The sequence below is a fragment of the Heterodontus francisci genome, chromosome 2 (assembly GCF_036365525.1).
Source record: "Heterodontus francisci isolate sHetFra1 chromosome 2, sHetFra1.hap1, whole genome shotgun sequence".
NCBI classification, from domain to species: Eukaryota; Metazoa; Chordata; class Chondrichthyes; order Heterodontiformes; family Heterodontidae; genus Heterodontus; species Heterodontus francisci.
In genome coordinates this window covers 17,234,601-17,251,441 of record NC_090372.1, presented here as the reverse complement: position 1 = coordinate 17,251,441, position 16,841 = coordinate 17,234,601, and the positions used below count along the sequence as shown (strand labels likewise).

The following is a 16,841-nucleotide window of genomic DNA, read 5'->3' as shown; positions in this document are numbered from 1 at the left end:
CTTGAAGCTGTCCTTCTGCAAATCAATTTCGAGTTTGGAATGGTTAAAATATACCTCAATTCTATCAAGGAAGTTGCAATGTACATTTTTTATTGACAAAATCCATTTGCAGATTTCCCTCATATTGAGTATTACACTGTGCATGCAGTGTGGAGGACCAGTTTAATCAAGTAACATGGCAATTCGAGACACTGCAAATGTATTAGTTCCAACGGGAGAACATCATGCAAACAGATTCAAATATCTGCGTATTGCTCTCCAGATTTTTTTGTTGGAGTAATTAAGCAGATGGGCGTGTGCGCGGGCAAAACACATCAATAAATAAGCAAAGTAGGGCATGCAAAGAAAAAAGGTGGGGGAGGGGAAGGGGAGGCGTGGGTTTGGACCAATGTCCAGGGTGCAGAAATGGCGCTGAATCAGAGAGGGAAACCGGTAGTGCAATGCCCGGTGTGCTCGCAAGAGATGCAGAGCTCCAGGATCAATGCTCACCTGGACCAGTGTCTCGGCCTCAGGCTACAGCTGGGCAATGAGCAAGGGGATGAGGTTGCTGCAGAATGCAACAGCGAGGGGGAACCCGGCAGCAAGCGAGCGCGCTTATCCCCGGCGCGCGGTGATGGAACGTTGCCCGGGAGCTGGCGCGGGACAACGCCAGCAGCAAACGCCGCCAGCAGCTCCTCCCCGGGCCCGGCGCGCGGGGATGGAACGTTGCCCGGGATCCGGCGCGGGATAGCAGCAACCGCCGCATTCTCCCCTAGGCCGCCTCAGGCGCCGCCTGCACACGATCCCTACTCCGGGAGCGGCGAGCCGAGGAGCCCGCCAGCCACTGCCGCTCCCAAAGGGAGAGCGGCGACCTCCTCCGACCCTCATCCCCCTGCGGAGGGCCAGCAACAGGAGAAAATGGTGCCGTTGCAGCAACTGGAGGTGAAGCCTCTGGCGGAGATCATGAGGCCTAGTGCCTTGGCCGACCTTATTGGTCAAAATAAAGTTTTGGGAGAAGATACCCTCTTGAGGACTCTGCTGGAATCGAATGAAATCCCATCCATCATCTTGTGGGGCCCACCAGGATGTGGGAAAGTAAGTACAATGTGGTGAAACCCGCCCCGCAATTCCCTGCAACCTGCAAGCTTTGGCTTCATTCGTTCATAGGCATGAGTATCCCAGCCTTCTGTCTGTTTTGGGGCACTTAAACCGTGCAGTTCTGCAGGCAACATTGTAAAGTTGAAATCTGGTTTGTTAATTTGCACCTATCAAAAGCTGCATATAATACTAAATGGCCCAAATCTTCCTGCAAAAATGAACAGAGTTTGCAATGTGTGCCATTATCGATGCATAAATTCACCAGCAAGTTCAGGTGAAGAGATGCGCCATGAGTTGCGAATCGCCACACCTTGCTGGTCAACTTGCTCCTCTCTGCCGTTGGCAGAATGGCAGCATGCCCGCAACCTGCCCGTTTTTAAGTCCTTGCTGGACTTTCATATTGAACGTGTTGCAGAAAACATTCGTACTGAGCAGAAAAAGTACTCTGTTAACAACGTTCTTTGGCCTCCTTATCTCGAGAGACAATGGGTAAGCGCCTGGAGGTGGTCAGTGGTGTGCGGAGCAGCGCCTGGAGTGGCTATAAAGGCCAATTCTAGAGTGACAGGCTCTTCCACAGGTGCTGCAGAAAAATTTGTTTGTCGGGGCTGTTACACAGTCGGCTCTCCCCTTGCGCCTCTGTCTTTTTTCCTGCCAACTACTAAGTCTCTTCGACTCGCCACACTTTAGCCCCGTCTTTATGGCTGCCCGCCAGCTCTGGCGAACGCTGACAACTGACTCCCACGACTTGTGATCAATGTCACAGGACTTCATGTCGCATTTGTAGACGTCTTTAAAGCGGAGACATGGACGGCCAGTGGGTCTGATACCAGTGGCGAGCTCGCTGTACAATGTGTCTTTGGGGATCCTGCCATCTTCCATGCGGCTCACATGGCCAAGCCATCTCAAGCGCCGCTGACTCAGTAGTGTGTATCAGCTGAGGATGTTGGCCGCCTCGAGGACTTCTGTGTTGGAGATATGGTCCTGCCACCTGATGCCAAGTATTCTCCGGAGGCAGCGAAGATGGAATGAATTGAGACGTCGCTCTTGGCTGACATACATTGTCCAGGCCTCGCTGCCATAAAGCAAGGTACTGAGGACACAGGCTTGATACACTCGGACTTTTGTGTTCCATGTCAGTGCGCCATTTTCCCACACTCTCTTGGCCAGTCTGGACATAGCAGTGGAAGCCTTTCCCATGCGCTTGTTGATTTCTGCATCTGGAGACAGGTTACTGGTGATAGTTGAGCCTAGATAGGTGAACTCTTGAACCACTTCCAACGTGAGAATAGTTTAAATTGTTGAGTCATTCCTGCATGTCGTAACATCTTTGTACAGATGTTACTTTTTAAAAAAATTTTAAATGTTTTTCTTACTTTTTCTTACCATTTCTTTCCCATCTTTTATTTCTGTACCTGATTTGACTCTTAATTTACTCACTGTAACTCTACCCCCACCTTACCTCCTCCTCAATTCTGATGAAAGGTCACTGATCTGAAAGTTAACTCTGCTTCTCTCTCCACAGGTGCTGTCTGACCTGCAGAAGTATTTCCAGCACTTTGTTTTTATCTCCTCCTTAGCTCTTCCCTTTCTTTCTCCCTCCCTAAATCACATTGGTTAAGGAGAATGGACTTGGTCCATTGTTCACCAAGGTCCTGGATGCCCCCATTGCTCTCTCACTTCCAGCAACTTAACAGGATACAAACATTTTGAGCTGAAGGATGCAGGAAACAGTTAAACTCCTGGTGCATACCTCACTCCAGCAAGATTTGGGCCAGTAACCGATCTTGATTTGCTGAGTTAGGATTTATGCATCAATAAGTCAACAACTTGAGACCAACCATTATCCAATCTCCAGATTTACAAAATGTAAACAGGACATGCCAACATGAAATAAAATATGAACATGATGAATTTTGTAGACCAGATTGCCAAGATTAACAGGCCACAAATGACTCTCGGGCGCAAATTTGGATACCTTAGCTTTACAGTAATGGGTGTTGTCAGCCCTTTGTATTCTCTTTGCTGCCAGACCAAGCAGCAGCATATTGCAATGTTACGAGCAGGTGAGAAAGTGGTCTAGGGGTTTCTTCTCGGCCTTTTCCTGGTTTAATTTTTCAAAATGTTTTTAGCTTCCCCTTAGTGAATCTTTGTTCACTGCTCTCCAATTGTAATGGCAAATAAATCAGCACAAACAGGTTTTCTTAGGTTTAAAGAAAAGTTAGAATTTATTAAACTTCAACTCTAATTCAGTTAATACCTACGGATACACGATGCGCCCACGCTAGCATGCATACACGCATGCAAATAGAGACAGAAAAGAGCAGAAGAAAAAAAATAGTGGAAAAGTTTGAGGCAATATCTGAAGAGTTTCTGTTACGGTTCTTCAAGCTCACTGTAGAGTCCTTGATTGTAGGTAGATCTGGCTTTTCATTGGGGCCCAGTATTCTTAAACCTGGTTTGCTGTAGGAGACTCCTCTCTTGGGGTTCATGTGTCTTCAGTGGATTGAGAGGCTTGTGAGAAAGAGATGGGAGCAGACAGGAGAGATCTCAGTCCAAAGCAAACAGACACGCTCAGTTCAAACTCTCTGTGGCTAGTTCAAAAACCCTTGGAACAGCCAGTTAGTCATATTACCAGCTGGTCTAATCAGTCCAGGCCCCTGTGGATTGCATCATCCCAGCAGGCTCCCTCACTGTCCGGTGATCATCAACCATTGTAGGTTGAATGTGTCGGAATAGTCCTTGGTCTACACAAGCACCGTCTGTTAGTATGCAAATGTTTTTTCCAGCCAGGGCTGATCTGTTAAACAAGTCATTTCCTTGCTCTAGCAACAGTTCAAAATCAATGTTCATATGACGAAATCAATGTTCCTCATTCTTGGCAGGTGGGGGCCTGCATGACGCCACACTTCCAATGGAAACTTTCAACTGTTCACACTAATTACACCTGGAGCCAGTGGAGTTGTCACTAGTGGGAGGATGCAATTACAGTCTTGTTACAGTTTGTATTCTTTGGCCTCCTTGTCTCGAGAGACAATGGGTAAGCGCCTGGAGGTGGTCAGTGGTTTGTGGAGCAGCGTCTGGAGTGGCTATAAAGGCCAATTCTAGAGTGACGGGCTCTTCCACAGGTGCTGCAGATAAAATTGGTTGTCAGGGCTGTTACACAGTTGGCGCTCTCCTTGCGCTTCTGTCTTTTTTTTCCTGCCAACTGCTAAGTCTCTTCGACTTGCAACACTTTAGCCCCGCCTTTATGGTTGCCCGCCAGCTCTGGCGATCGCTGGCAACTGACTCCCACGACTTGTGATCAATGTCACAGGACTTCCATTCGCATTTGCAGACGTCTTTAAAGCGGAGACATGGATGGCCGGTGGGTCTGGTACCAGTGACGAGCCCGCTGTACAATGTGTCCTTGGGGATCCTGCCATCTTCCATGCGGCTCACATGACCAAGCCATCTCAGGCGCCGCTGGCTTAGTAGGGTGTATATGCTGGGGATGTTGGCCGCCTCGAGGACTTCTGTGTTGGAGATACGGTCCTGCCACCTGATGCCAAGGATTCTCCAGAGGCAGTGAAGATGGAATGAATTGAGACGTCGCTCTTGGCTGACATACATTGTCCAGGCCTCGCTGCCGTACAGCAAGGTACTGAGGACACAGGCTTGATACACCCGGACTTTTGTGTTCTGTGTCAGTGCGCCATTTTCCCACACTCTGTTGGCTAGTCTGGACATAGCAGAGGAAGCCTTTCCCATGCACTTGTTTAATTCTGCATCGAGAGACAGGTTACTGGTGATAGTTGAGCCTAGGTAGGTGAACTCTTGAACCACTTCCAGAGTGTGATCGCTGATATGGATAGATGGAGCATTTCTGACGTCCTGTCCCATGATGTTCGTTTTCTTGAGGCAGATGGTTAGGCCAAATTCATTGCAGGCAGCCACAAACCTGTCGATGAGTCTCTGCAGACACTCTTCAGTGTGAGATGTTAATGCAGCATAGTGTTATTCATTAGAAGTGTGGACATAGAATTGATCATGAAAATAGTAAAAGTAAAGATTATGTATAACTCTAAAATGGGGAATTAATTACTTATGAACGCCATGGCAGTTCAATTAATGTACTAAAAATAGTGCATTTGTGTCCACCTTTATAATGGAAAGTGCCTATGTAAACTGCCTAGGTAGATGGTAGGGAAATATAGGGACAGGTGGGGATGTGGTAGGAATATGGATTAGTGTAGCATTAGTATAAATGGGTGGTTGATGGTCGGCACAGACTCGGTGGGCCAAAGGGCCTGTTCCATTGCTGTATCTCTAAACTAAAACTAAATTACTTATGAACGCCATGGCAGTTCAATTAATGTACTAAAAATAGTGCATTTGTGTCCACCTTTATAATGGAAACTGCCTATGTAAACTTGTTAATCTTTAATTATACCCTCCTGTCGTTAATGATACTGTAACGTCTGTTTTGCATTCCCAGCTCATCAGCCTATGCAATAAAGAAGCTCCTGTGCTTTAAACAACTTTATTTCTGTCAGATTTGCATAGGTTTTATGACCTACCTATGATATAAAATGAGTATATAAAAATATTAACAGAATATTTTGATATGGGGACTAAATTATGTCTGCAAACCTTGTTTCTATTATCCCCTGCCTACTAGGCCTATTTCATCTGAACATTACAGCAACTCTCATCATATTGCCTGGTTATTGCTGTTTGAGAACTTCATTTGCACATTTGGTTAAATAACAACGCTAACGAAGCTTTTAAAAGTAATTGGTTAGCTGTAAGATATTTTGAGACATTCTGAGGTCATGATGGGCAGTGTTTAAACATTTTTTTCTCAACTTGTTTATCATCCTGCAGGAGATCAGTTAGTTTTAATATAAAATGGAAACTTCATTTCTAAAGTTCCCAGTCATTTTCATCCTTTGCTTTGGAACAAAGGAACAAGAGTAGGCCATTCAGCTTCTTGAGCCTGTTCTGCCGTTCTGTTGAATCTTGGCTGATCTGTACTTCAACTCCATTTATCTGCCATTGCTTCTTATTCCTCAATACCTTTACCTAAGAAAAATCTATCGTAGTTTTGAAAATTTCAATTCACCCAGCATCTGCAGCCTTTTGGGAAGAAACCTTCTGGGGGGAAAGAGTTCCAGATTTTCACTATCCTTTGTATGAAGAGGAGTCAAGTTTTCTCTGCGCCCTCTTTCTCTTTTTTTTTTCCCCCACCCCCCCACACACCCAATTTGGGACACATATTTGTCACTAATGAATTCAGGGCAAACTTCTTGGACAGTGGTGAGAATGTGGAACTCTACCACGAGGAATAGTTGAGGGGAAAGGCATAAATGCATTTCAGGGGAATCTAGATGAATACATGAGGGACAAGGGAATGGAAAGCTATACAGATATCTTCAGATGAAGAAGGGTGGGAGGAGGCTCATGTGGAGTATCATAGCCAGCATAGACCAGATGGGCCGAATGGCTTGTTAGTGGGTTGTAAATTCTATGGCAAGTGCTTCCTGAGCATCTTCGCTTTAATTATAAGGTCACGCCCCCTTGTTCTGGATTCCCCCACTGGAGAACACAGCTTCTTAATTTACTCTCATCAAATCCTTTTATCATTTTAAACCCTTCAATTAGATCACCCCTCAACCTTCTAAACCCAAGGGAATATAAGCCAAGTTTATACAACCTGCCCTCAATGTAGTAATCCAGATGGATTGAGGCTCTGAACAACTGAAGCATAACTTCCTTACTTTTAGATTTCAAACCCCAAAGCTGCTACCTGATGTGAAACCAAAGCAATGTATGACAATCTCCTACAATTGGTCTCGAGCTGCTGCAGCAAATTGGAACTAAATTAATCTATACAACATCCAATACAAATTATACAACGTCTACAATGTTAACTAGCCTATTGGATAATATATAGCATTATATATTATAGCTGTAGTATTCACATCAAAAGCTATCCCATCTAGAATCAGCTGATGGTTTTGATTCAGTGCAATCCAAGTAATAAGCAGCCTTAGAGCAGGGTGGAATGTAAATCGAGCCTCCAAAACCTCTTGAATTCAATGTTACTATTTCACTAGTTGGGAGCTTAATATGGTTGCAAATCACAGTGCCAAATTGATGGTATAACAGCACATCACAGTACATCAACACTGATTCAGCTGAAACTCTTTAAACAAGCCTGTGCATGTACATTTTTCTCAGTTCTAGTATAACATTTGAGGGATAATTTTGAGAGTCCATGCTGCCAGTGTGGAAACTAGTCAGACAGTGGTGGGCAGTGTGTACCAGAGTTTTGGATTTCTGCTGACAGTGGATGAGACTTGTGCTGTATGTCTAGCTGTTAAATTTAATCCCTCCTGGAGCCAGTGCAATGTGAATTCTGGTCAATCTACTTACCATTATGAAATAGAATGCCCTGAGGTATAATGTAGTCAAGTTGTAGTTTGGCCATGGATTTAATCATACTAGAGTCTAAATTTATTTAACAGCAGCCATTCAGATCACTAGCAAATTCATCTATATATTAATATGGCTGGGCTTTTCTCAATTAAAATTGTTTAGAGACAAGATCTGACTTTAGTGACTAGGCAACATTTAAGGAATATAAAATAGAACTTTTTTTAATGAAGATATAACACTTTAGTGGATTTGTAATATATATGTTAAAATACTTTACTAAAAAAGTACAAAGATGTAGGGAACAGTGGATTCACCACCTGCAGACACTGGTGATCTGGGACTAATGTGTTAAAATCCTTGAGTTGGTTATACTGTTACCACCCCAGTCCACTTAAATCAATGTGTAATGTCGGAATGGGTTTTATTTTTACTTGCTGCAAAGGTAGCACTGTGATCTGTCTTTTTTGTCAGTTACTCTGGTTCCTGTAGCCACTGCCTGCCTCTCGCTTCATCTGGCACATTGCTGCTGCCAGCTGCATTGATCACCCACTAATCAGCCTTTCCTTTGTCCCCACCTTCCATTGCAGCCACCTATTTTTCTTCTCCCTTTTTCCCTAGACTCCCTTGCCTTTATACATCTTCATTTGCTCAATGAATACCATTTTACTTTGACCATACAGTCTGTTAAAATTCTTACGCTATTGCCTATTCTGACTGCTTCCATCTTTCGTACCTCGGTCTCCCCACATAGATTTGCAGTCGTCCCAAAGCCTAATTTGGGTTATTTTAGTCTTCAACCCATTTCACAGACTGCTGGCATTTTCTTCTGCCCCTTCCCTCTGTCCTGCTCCAAATCCTTCCTCCTCTCCTAGTTCTTCTCCTCCCCGCCAAAAATAATGCTGCTGCCATTTGAACCCTACTGCTGATCTGGCCCTCTCCTACTTTGTTATTCCTCTTTCTCCCACGTCTTCAAACCTTCAGAAATTTGCATTAAACCTATTAAACTCCAACTGAATTGGTTTCATTTGCATTAGATTCAGAGAAGCTAGCCACAAATAATTTTAGTTCAGGTGATTTACTGGCAGGAAGATACAAGTCCTACATTGCTGATCGTAGAAGGCATAATGAAGGCGTGACTTATGTACCTGGCATTAAATTTTACCTAGTAATGGTAAATCCAGTGTTTTTGTGGCTCTGCGATTCTACTGCTGAGACAAAGCTGTAGTGTAGTGCAAAGTAGTGTAAATGCGAACTCCTGGAATCTCATCTAAATGAGCACCAGTATAAGAAAAATGTATAAAAATAAGTTAAAAACAAAATGCTGGAAATACTAGAGTCAAGCAGCATCTGTGGAAAGAGAAACCGTTAACGTTTCAGGTTGTTGACCACTGGTCTGAATTTTGCCTTTAGTAATTTCAAAGATCTCTATCAGGTCACCTCTCTTTTTCTGGACAGAAAAGTTCCAGCCTGTTTAGTTTTTCTGTATACTGCTATTTAAGAGTGCATAGAGTTTCTATGTATCCTCAAATGAGAGTCACCCACAGTAGAGAGGTTTGCCTGATGTGAATCCAATCACCAACTGAATTTTGCAGCTGCTTATAGCCATACACACAGTAAATACAAAAAAACCACTGGGCAGCCCAGATCCATTTCAAGGCATTATTTGACAATTTGGCATTATTCAATTTGGTTGCTTTTAAAGTGAGTGGGTGCTCCACATAAATTACTCCAACCCTTATGATTCCTACACAAAGGTCTAACCAATTGTATGCACATGGGAATAATTACAGTGCCTTCTTCAAAACTGGATCTGGAGTGTGACAATGTATGATCGACCCTGATCTGATCATCTCATGGTCTGGATTTTGAAATGTAATGTTGGTCACTTTGACTACGTGGATGATGTTTTCCTTCTTGGTGGTAATGCTGGACAGAGTATCCTCAAAGGTGAGGCTGAACCATTGGGCCTTGTTCTCAACTGGCAGAAAACTGAAGTGCCGCACTTTGCAGTTGCAATCCTCTAGTGTCAACCACTCTGAACAGCACCATAGAGATAGTTTACAATTTGAACTCCTTAGGCATTTGATATGTAGCTCAGGTGCCTCTAAAGGAGAGATATGTCTGTAGATAGCAATATTATGTCATGTCTTGACAAGAACATGCGTAAGTAAAGAATTCACCCAGCAACCAAACTCAGATTGCTGTATGATCCCAATCTTGACACAGCATAGGTTCCTACTGCTTGTGACAAATCAAGATGCCTTTGATCGATGGCACCTTTGACGAATACTTGACTTTATTGAAACTACATCAAGAATGCAGAGATCAGAAGGTGCACAGTATAACCTGCTAGGTCAGGTGAGAACTTTCGAACTGAAAATAACACAGCAGGCATCCCAGTCAAGGTGCCCTCCAGATTGACGTAGACCTCAAAGCTGACCAAGAACCTTTTGGCTCCATGCATGCATCTCCAAACTCTCTTTAGTAGCGAAGGAAATCAGTAATAGTAATTTCAAGATTCTGAATCCTGAGAAAATGAGTTTGAGTAGGAAATTGTGTCATTATCCTTGATTGCAACATATTGCAGTTGTAGAGGAGAGGAAGATCATGTAAGATAGGGAACAAAGCGGAACAGTACTAACCATTGTAGTGTTGATGGAATAAAGGTTGAGAAAGATGACCCATCACATGTCAAGCTTCTTGTTTTCCTGTCCAGCATTGGGAGAGAAAAAGAAGTGCTCCCAAGATATGGGAATAATTTTCAAAGATTGGACAGATTATGGCTTTACAGTTAATAGTTTATTGAAAAAAGAAATATTTGCCAAAAAAAACATTTTCTTCAAGTAATGATTAAGAGAAACTTAACCAAATTTTTTAAATGAGGGTACCATCCCCCTTTTCTGCCAAGTTATTTTCTCATCCATTCAACTCCACTCAATTCCCATGAAATGTTATATTTTCAAGGCCAAGGTGTCATGTTTTGACTAACTTCCACAAAAATAAGCTAAAAAAGGCAAAACTTTCTTTCTAATTGTTCATGATTCTGACACCTTATGTTAAATACAGATTACATATGAATAATGAGTGAATTCTAGGTGGTACCTCAATGAAGGAACAGAGGAGCAAAACCTCAGATTAACTTATACAAAGATCACAATTAGATTGCTACCTCAATCTCTGCAAGGATTCCTGCTATAATCTATATTGCTAATTTTATTAGACAGGTATTACCATCTAGGTGCCTGACTGGTGAGCATTTCAAGCATTTTCTGTTTTTATTTGAGATTTCCGGCATCTACAATGTGTTTTTTTTTATATAGGTGTTTATTGAATACCCTACTTTGTTTATAAAATACTTATTGCCACTGTCGTAAAATCATTAAATCAAAAGCCAGATGTATGTTACTAACTTTGGATAAGACTTGAATCAAATTTTGAAAGCAGCACCAATTTGCTCTTTAATTGCAAAGACATTCCAGCACTGATTGTACTAGTTTTTGCAGAAGAATGGAAGTTGTGGACTGTAGTTTTGTTGGGTCTTATTTCTCATTGTGGGGTTAAATCTTGCCACCACAATTTTTACTGATGTTCTAAAGATGCGGCACTACCAATATGTCAGTGACGCAGTTTGAAAATTTTCTAAGCAAACCACTGTTCTACAGTGTGTGATATGTGCAAATGTCATTGTTGTTCCCAGGTCTTCAGCTTTGTGTACATAGGATTGTCACCATACCATTGTTACTGCATTGTATCTACAATCAGACAACTGATTTATTTGGTTACAATGGCCATCAGATGTTGAGACAAATCATGTCTGCTATAAGACATAATTCATCATCTTAACTAATACCACCACCACCACTATCACTTACCAGTAAATACCAGTACTTTAACCCAATGTTACTTAGCTGTTAGTTTTAAAGGGCAGAATCTATGATCTATTTGACTCACTGGGTTTTTTTTTTACAATTCAGAAAGAAGATGCAAACATCTTGTATGCCCCACTTTATTAAGACCCCAATAAGAACATTGAACACATTAATTATTTCACCTTTATTTAATCACATCTAGAACAGTTGTCTGCAGTTATCAGTAGCCCTGCATTATTTGAACATCAGGGAATACAAAATAGGAAATTTGGTGGGGTGGGGCGATGTCTACATAGCTGGATCGAGCCAATACCTGGCTAGCTTTTTGAATCCTGCATTTAAATTTCGATGTTCATAAAGTTATCCGATCAATTTGGTAGCCCTGCCGTATGGTTAGAAACAGACTTGTGTGGAGAATAGCATCTGAGGGAAGGGAGAAGCAAGACATTTTATAGCTTTGACAATCTTCCCATGATCTACTGACTTTAAAACAAAATAAGCATGCAAAATGTCAAAAATCATTGATTACTTTGTATTAACACTAGAAATAGATTAATACATGGCCAAAACACGTTAATGTAATAGTCATTTGTTAGTTCAGACTTATTAATTTTTAATTTCTTGATCTAATTTTGAGTTATGTGGAGTGGAATTAGATTAGGTGCCTTGTGAACAAAAATTGTACTGACTTAATAGGTTAAATCTATGCATAAGGATGGGAAAATAAGAGAAAGTAGAAAATGCACTAAACAGCTTTTGGTCTATTGAGGTCAAATCAACCAAAGTGTTCACAACTGTAGCTAGGAGAGGTTTACATTCAAGTCTTGGTGAATGAATGGTATTAACTCCAACCTATTGGTATGTTGACATTGTAAAGTCAGGTCTGTTGATTCCAATTTGTATAAAAGCTGCATCTGCAAACTGTAAAAGATTGATTGGATTGGTGTACATTGCACCCCAGGTTTGTACAGTAACCTATCAAATAAATCCTACATATCTAGTATATAAATAGTATATTTATTAAGGTTGCAATTTTGTCCTCCTAATGGTCTGTTTGTGCCATGCTGGACTTAATTCTGTTTGAGTGCCATGGATCTCCTGATTTGGGAAGCTGTGTTGGTTGTATGCTGCATTGATTATTTGCATACTCTAATGAGGTGCCAATTATAGAAATTAGCTGATTTTCATTGCCTTCAATGAATGTCTGATCAGCACCACGAATTTTAATAAAAGCAAAATACTGCAGATGCTGGATAAATAAAAACAAGAAATGCTGGAAATACTCAGGCCTGGCAGCATCTGTGGAGAGAAGCCGAGTTAACGTTTCAGGTCAGTGACCCTTCATCAGAACTGACAAATATTAGAAATGTAAAAGGCTTTAAGCAAGTAAAGTGGGGGTGGGGCAAGAAATAACAAAGGAGAAGGTGTTGATAGGACAGGGTCACAGAGTAACTGACCAGAAGGTCATGGAACAAAGGCAAATGGTATATTAATAGTGTGCTGAAAGACAAAGTTTTAATATTGAGAGGGTGTGCATTGACTGTAAAGCACTCCAAGCACTAACGTTAAAAAAAAAACAGTGGGTAGGCACAGTAAAAACAAACTAAACAAAGGGAAAAGAAAAAAATAACTAAAAATAAAAAGGGGGGCCCGTCATGCTCTGAAATTATTGAACTCAGTGTTCAGTCCGGCAGGCTGTAGCGTGCCTAATCGGTAAATGAGGTGCTGTTCCTTGAGCTTGCGTTGATGTTTGCTGGAACACTACAGCAATCCCAGGGCACTGATGTGAACATGAGAGCGGGGGTAGGGGGAAGGAGTGTTAAAATGGCCAACAACCTGAAGCAGATGCTTATGGACTGAGCGGCGGTGTTCCGCAAAGCAGTCACCCAATCTGCGTTTGGCCTTCCCAGTGAAGAGACCACATTGTGAGCAGCGAATCCAGTATACTAAATTGAAAGAAGTACAAGTAAATCGCTGCTTCACCTGAAAGGAGTGTTTGGGGTCTTGGATAGTGAGGAGAGAGGAGGTAAATGGGCAGGTATTACACTCCTGTGATTGCAGAGGAAGGGGACGAGGTGGTGGGGGTAATGGAGGAGTGGATGAGGGTGTCGTGGAGGGAACGATCCCTTCGGAATGCTGACTGGAAGGGAGGGGAAGATGCATTTGGTAGAGGCATCATGCTGGAAGTGGCGGAGGATGATCCTTTGGATCTGGAGGCTGGTGGGGTGGAAAGTGAGGACAAGGAGAACCCTATCCCAGTTCTGGGAGGGGAAGGGGTGAGGGTAGAGGTGGGGGAAATGGGCTTGACATGGTTGAGGGCCTTAACAACAGGAGGGCGGGGTTGGGGGGCAGAATCCTTGGTTTCGGAAAAAGGAAGACATATCAGAAGCACTGTCGTGGAAAGTAGCATCATCAGAGCAGATGATTCGGAGATTGGGAGAATGGAATGGAGTCCTTGGAGGCAGGGTATGAAGAAGTGAAGTCAAGGTAGCTGTGGGAGTCAGGCTTATAATGAATATTAGTAGACAGCCTATCACCAGAGATGGAGACAGAAGTCGAGGAAGGGAAGGGAAATGTCAGGGATGTGAAGGTGAGAGAAGGGTGGAAATTAGAAGCAAAGTTGATAAAAGTTTTCTAGTTCCAGGCAGCAGAAGGAAACTGCACCGATACAGTCATCAATGTACTGGAAAAAGAGTTGGGGGAGGGGGCCTGACTAGGACTGGAACAAGGAATGTTCGACATATCCCACAAAAAGACAGGCATAACTAGGACCCATGCGGGTACCCATAGCAGCACCTTTTACTTGAAGGAAGTGAGTGGAGTTGAAGGTGAAGTTGTTCAATGTGAGAACAAGCTCAGCCAGGCGGAGGAGGGTGGTGGTGGATGGGGACTGGTTGGGCCTCTGTTCGAGGAAGAAGCGGAGAGCCCTCAAACCGTCCTGGTGGGGGATGGAGTTGTAGAGAGATTGGACGTCCATAGTGAAGAGGAAACGGGAAATTGTGAAAATGACATGGGGCGTCAGAAGAGTCACAGTTGTAGGTGGGAAGAGACTGGACCAGGGGAGAAAAAATAGAGTCAAGATAGGAAGAAATAAGTTGAGTGGGGCAGGAGCAGGCTGAAACAATGGGTCTGCCAGGACAGTTCTGTTTGTGGATTTTGGGAAGGAGGCAGAAGCTGGCTGTCTGGGGTTGCGGGACTATGAGATTGGAAGCTGTAGAGGGACGATCTCCAGAGGAGATGAGATCAGTGACAGTTCTGTGGACAGTAGCTTGATGTTTTCTGGTGGGGTCATGGTCCGGGGGAAGTAGGAAGAAGTGTCTGAGAGTTGGCGCTGAGCCTCTGTAAGGTAGAAGTTAGTACACCAGACAACAGCACCACCCTTGTCATCAAACCTGCTGATAATGTTGGGGTTAGACCTGAGAGAATGGAGTAGGCAAGTTCAGAGGGGGACAGGTTAGAGTGAGTGAGGGGGCAGAGAAATTGAGACGACCAATGTCTCACCGATAGTTTTCTATGAAAAGATTGAGAACAGGTAAGAGGCAGGAGGGACCTTGGCTGACAAGCGGGTAAGAGGCCAGAGGGAAACCTGGCTGACAAGCTGGAAAGCTTCCCCAATGAGAATGACTGACTTTGAATTTAACCTCGGTCTAAAATTGGTCAGAATTGTATTTGCAAATCGTTAGAATTTTGCACAAGTCTTAATTGTTGGCAAGTTATATGGTGTGAAATGAGTAAATGCTACATTCCATGAAAGTAGTTCATATTGTTCTCTTGCCCATTTCTCTACCACTGCAGTCATGCTATGTTTCAAAATTGCTATTATAAGGACAGGTTTGTTGTTTCTCATGGAAGAATTATGGAATTGTTGAATATTCTTCCTAGGGCAGAATTTAACAAATTCAGTCAATGGGTGTATAAATGGCAAATTAATTTCAATATAAATTCGTGTGACGTGATGAATTTTTGTAGGAGGAATAAAGAGTCTACCTATTCCTTGGAAAACAAGACTAAATGGGGTAGAGGTGCAAAGGAATCAAAGGGTACAGATACACAAATCATTAAAAGTAGGAACAAAGCCATTAAAAAGAAGCACACAAAGCCCTGGAATCTATTTTAAAAAGTGCAGACAAAACCCTGGTGGTCATTTCTACAGAACTATAATTCAAAAACAGAAGTTATGTTGGACTCTGTATAGAACTATGGTTGGACCACACTTGGAATACTGTGCATAGTTCTGATCTCTATATTACAAGAAAAGATAGAGGCACTGGAGAAGGTACAAACAAGATTTACGAGAATAATACCAGAACTGGGAGGTTATAACTTTCAGAAAAGATTGAACAGGCAGGAGCATTTTAAAAAAATGAGAAGTGTGAAGGTGGCCTTATAGAAGTCTTTCAAATTATGGATGAGTTTGATAGGGTAGACATAGAGAAAATGTTTCTGCTTATAGGTGAATCTAAATCTATATAAGAAAACAAATACAATATAGTCACCAATAAATACAATAGGAAATTCGGGAGAAAGTTTATCCAGATTGGTTAGAATGTAGAACTTGCTACCAAATGGAGTAGTTGAGGCAAATAGCATAAATGCAATTAAGGGGAAGCTATATAAGTACATGAAGGAGAAATGGAAAGAAGTATATGTTATAGGGTTAGATAAAGTAAGGTGGGAGAAGGCTTGTGTGAAGGATAAACACTGGCTTGTGCTAATTGGGCTCAATGATTGTAAATTCTTTGTCAAATTCCTCTGCAAATTTTACATATCATTAGAGATCATTGTGCAACTGAAAGTGGTAGTCAATGTCAAAACTCAAGTAATAAAATGGACCACGGTAGTAGGAACCTGTCTGATAAAATGAACAATATAGATTTATAGTAGGAATTCCTGCAGTTACTAAGGTAGCAATCGAGTTGTATGTTTTGTATAACAGTTGAGCTGAAGTTTTGTTTTTCTGTCCCATCATGGTATTAACCACCTAGTAATCACTTTATTCTCCATATGTTACCTATATTTAATATAAGGTGTAAGAGTCATGATCAGTTAGAGGAATATTTTAAATGTGCTTATAGGCAATCTTTTAATTTTTTCCCTTTACATAGTTGATTTTTGTGGGGCTGTGTTGATAGAATATAGTCTAAACATGACACCTTGGCCTTGCAGTTGTGTTGTGTTTCATGGGGCTTATTTTTATCATTTAATAGGTGCCTGTGATGGATTTATGTACTTTGTTAACTGCATATGCTTAATCCATTTCTCCTGATACAGGCATACAGAAGCACTATGATTTCTTCACTCCTTTCAAAATTACTGCTAAATTATAAATGAGTGCTGTACTTTATACTTTTTTTTAAAATGGCAGTCAGATGAAGATTTACTTTAAAGGAGAAGATAACTCTAGGAACAGTTATGATCTAAGTGTCTCATTACGCTTTACTATTCAGGACTGTATGTTACATGTTCATGTATTCCCCA

General features: G+C 42.1%; 1 protein-coding gene across 1 annotated transcript in view; it reads left to right on the top strand.

Annotated features, from left to right (window-relative positions):
• The first annotated feature begins 368 nt into the window (after positions 1-368).
• The window catches only part of wrnip1 (WRN helicase interacting protein 1), a 62,319-nt gene continuing 45,846 nt past the window's right edge, over positions 369-16,841 (top strand). Inside the window, exon 1 of the mRNA XM_068055293.1 lies at positions 369-1,074. Within this exon, the coding sequence (XP_067911394.1) occupies positions 406-1,074 (669 nt within the window). The 5' untranslated portion in view covers positions 369-405. The remainder of the gene's footprint in view (positions 1,075-16,841) is intronic.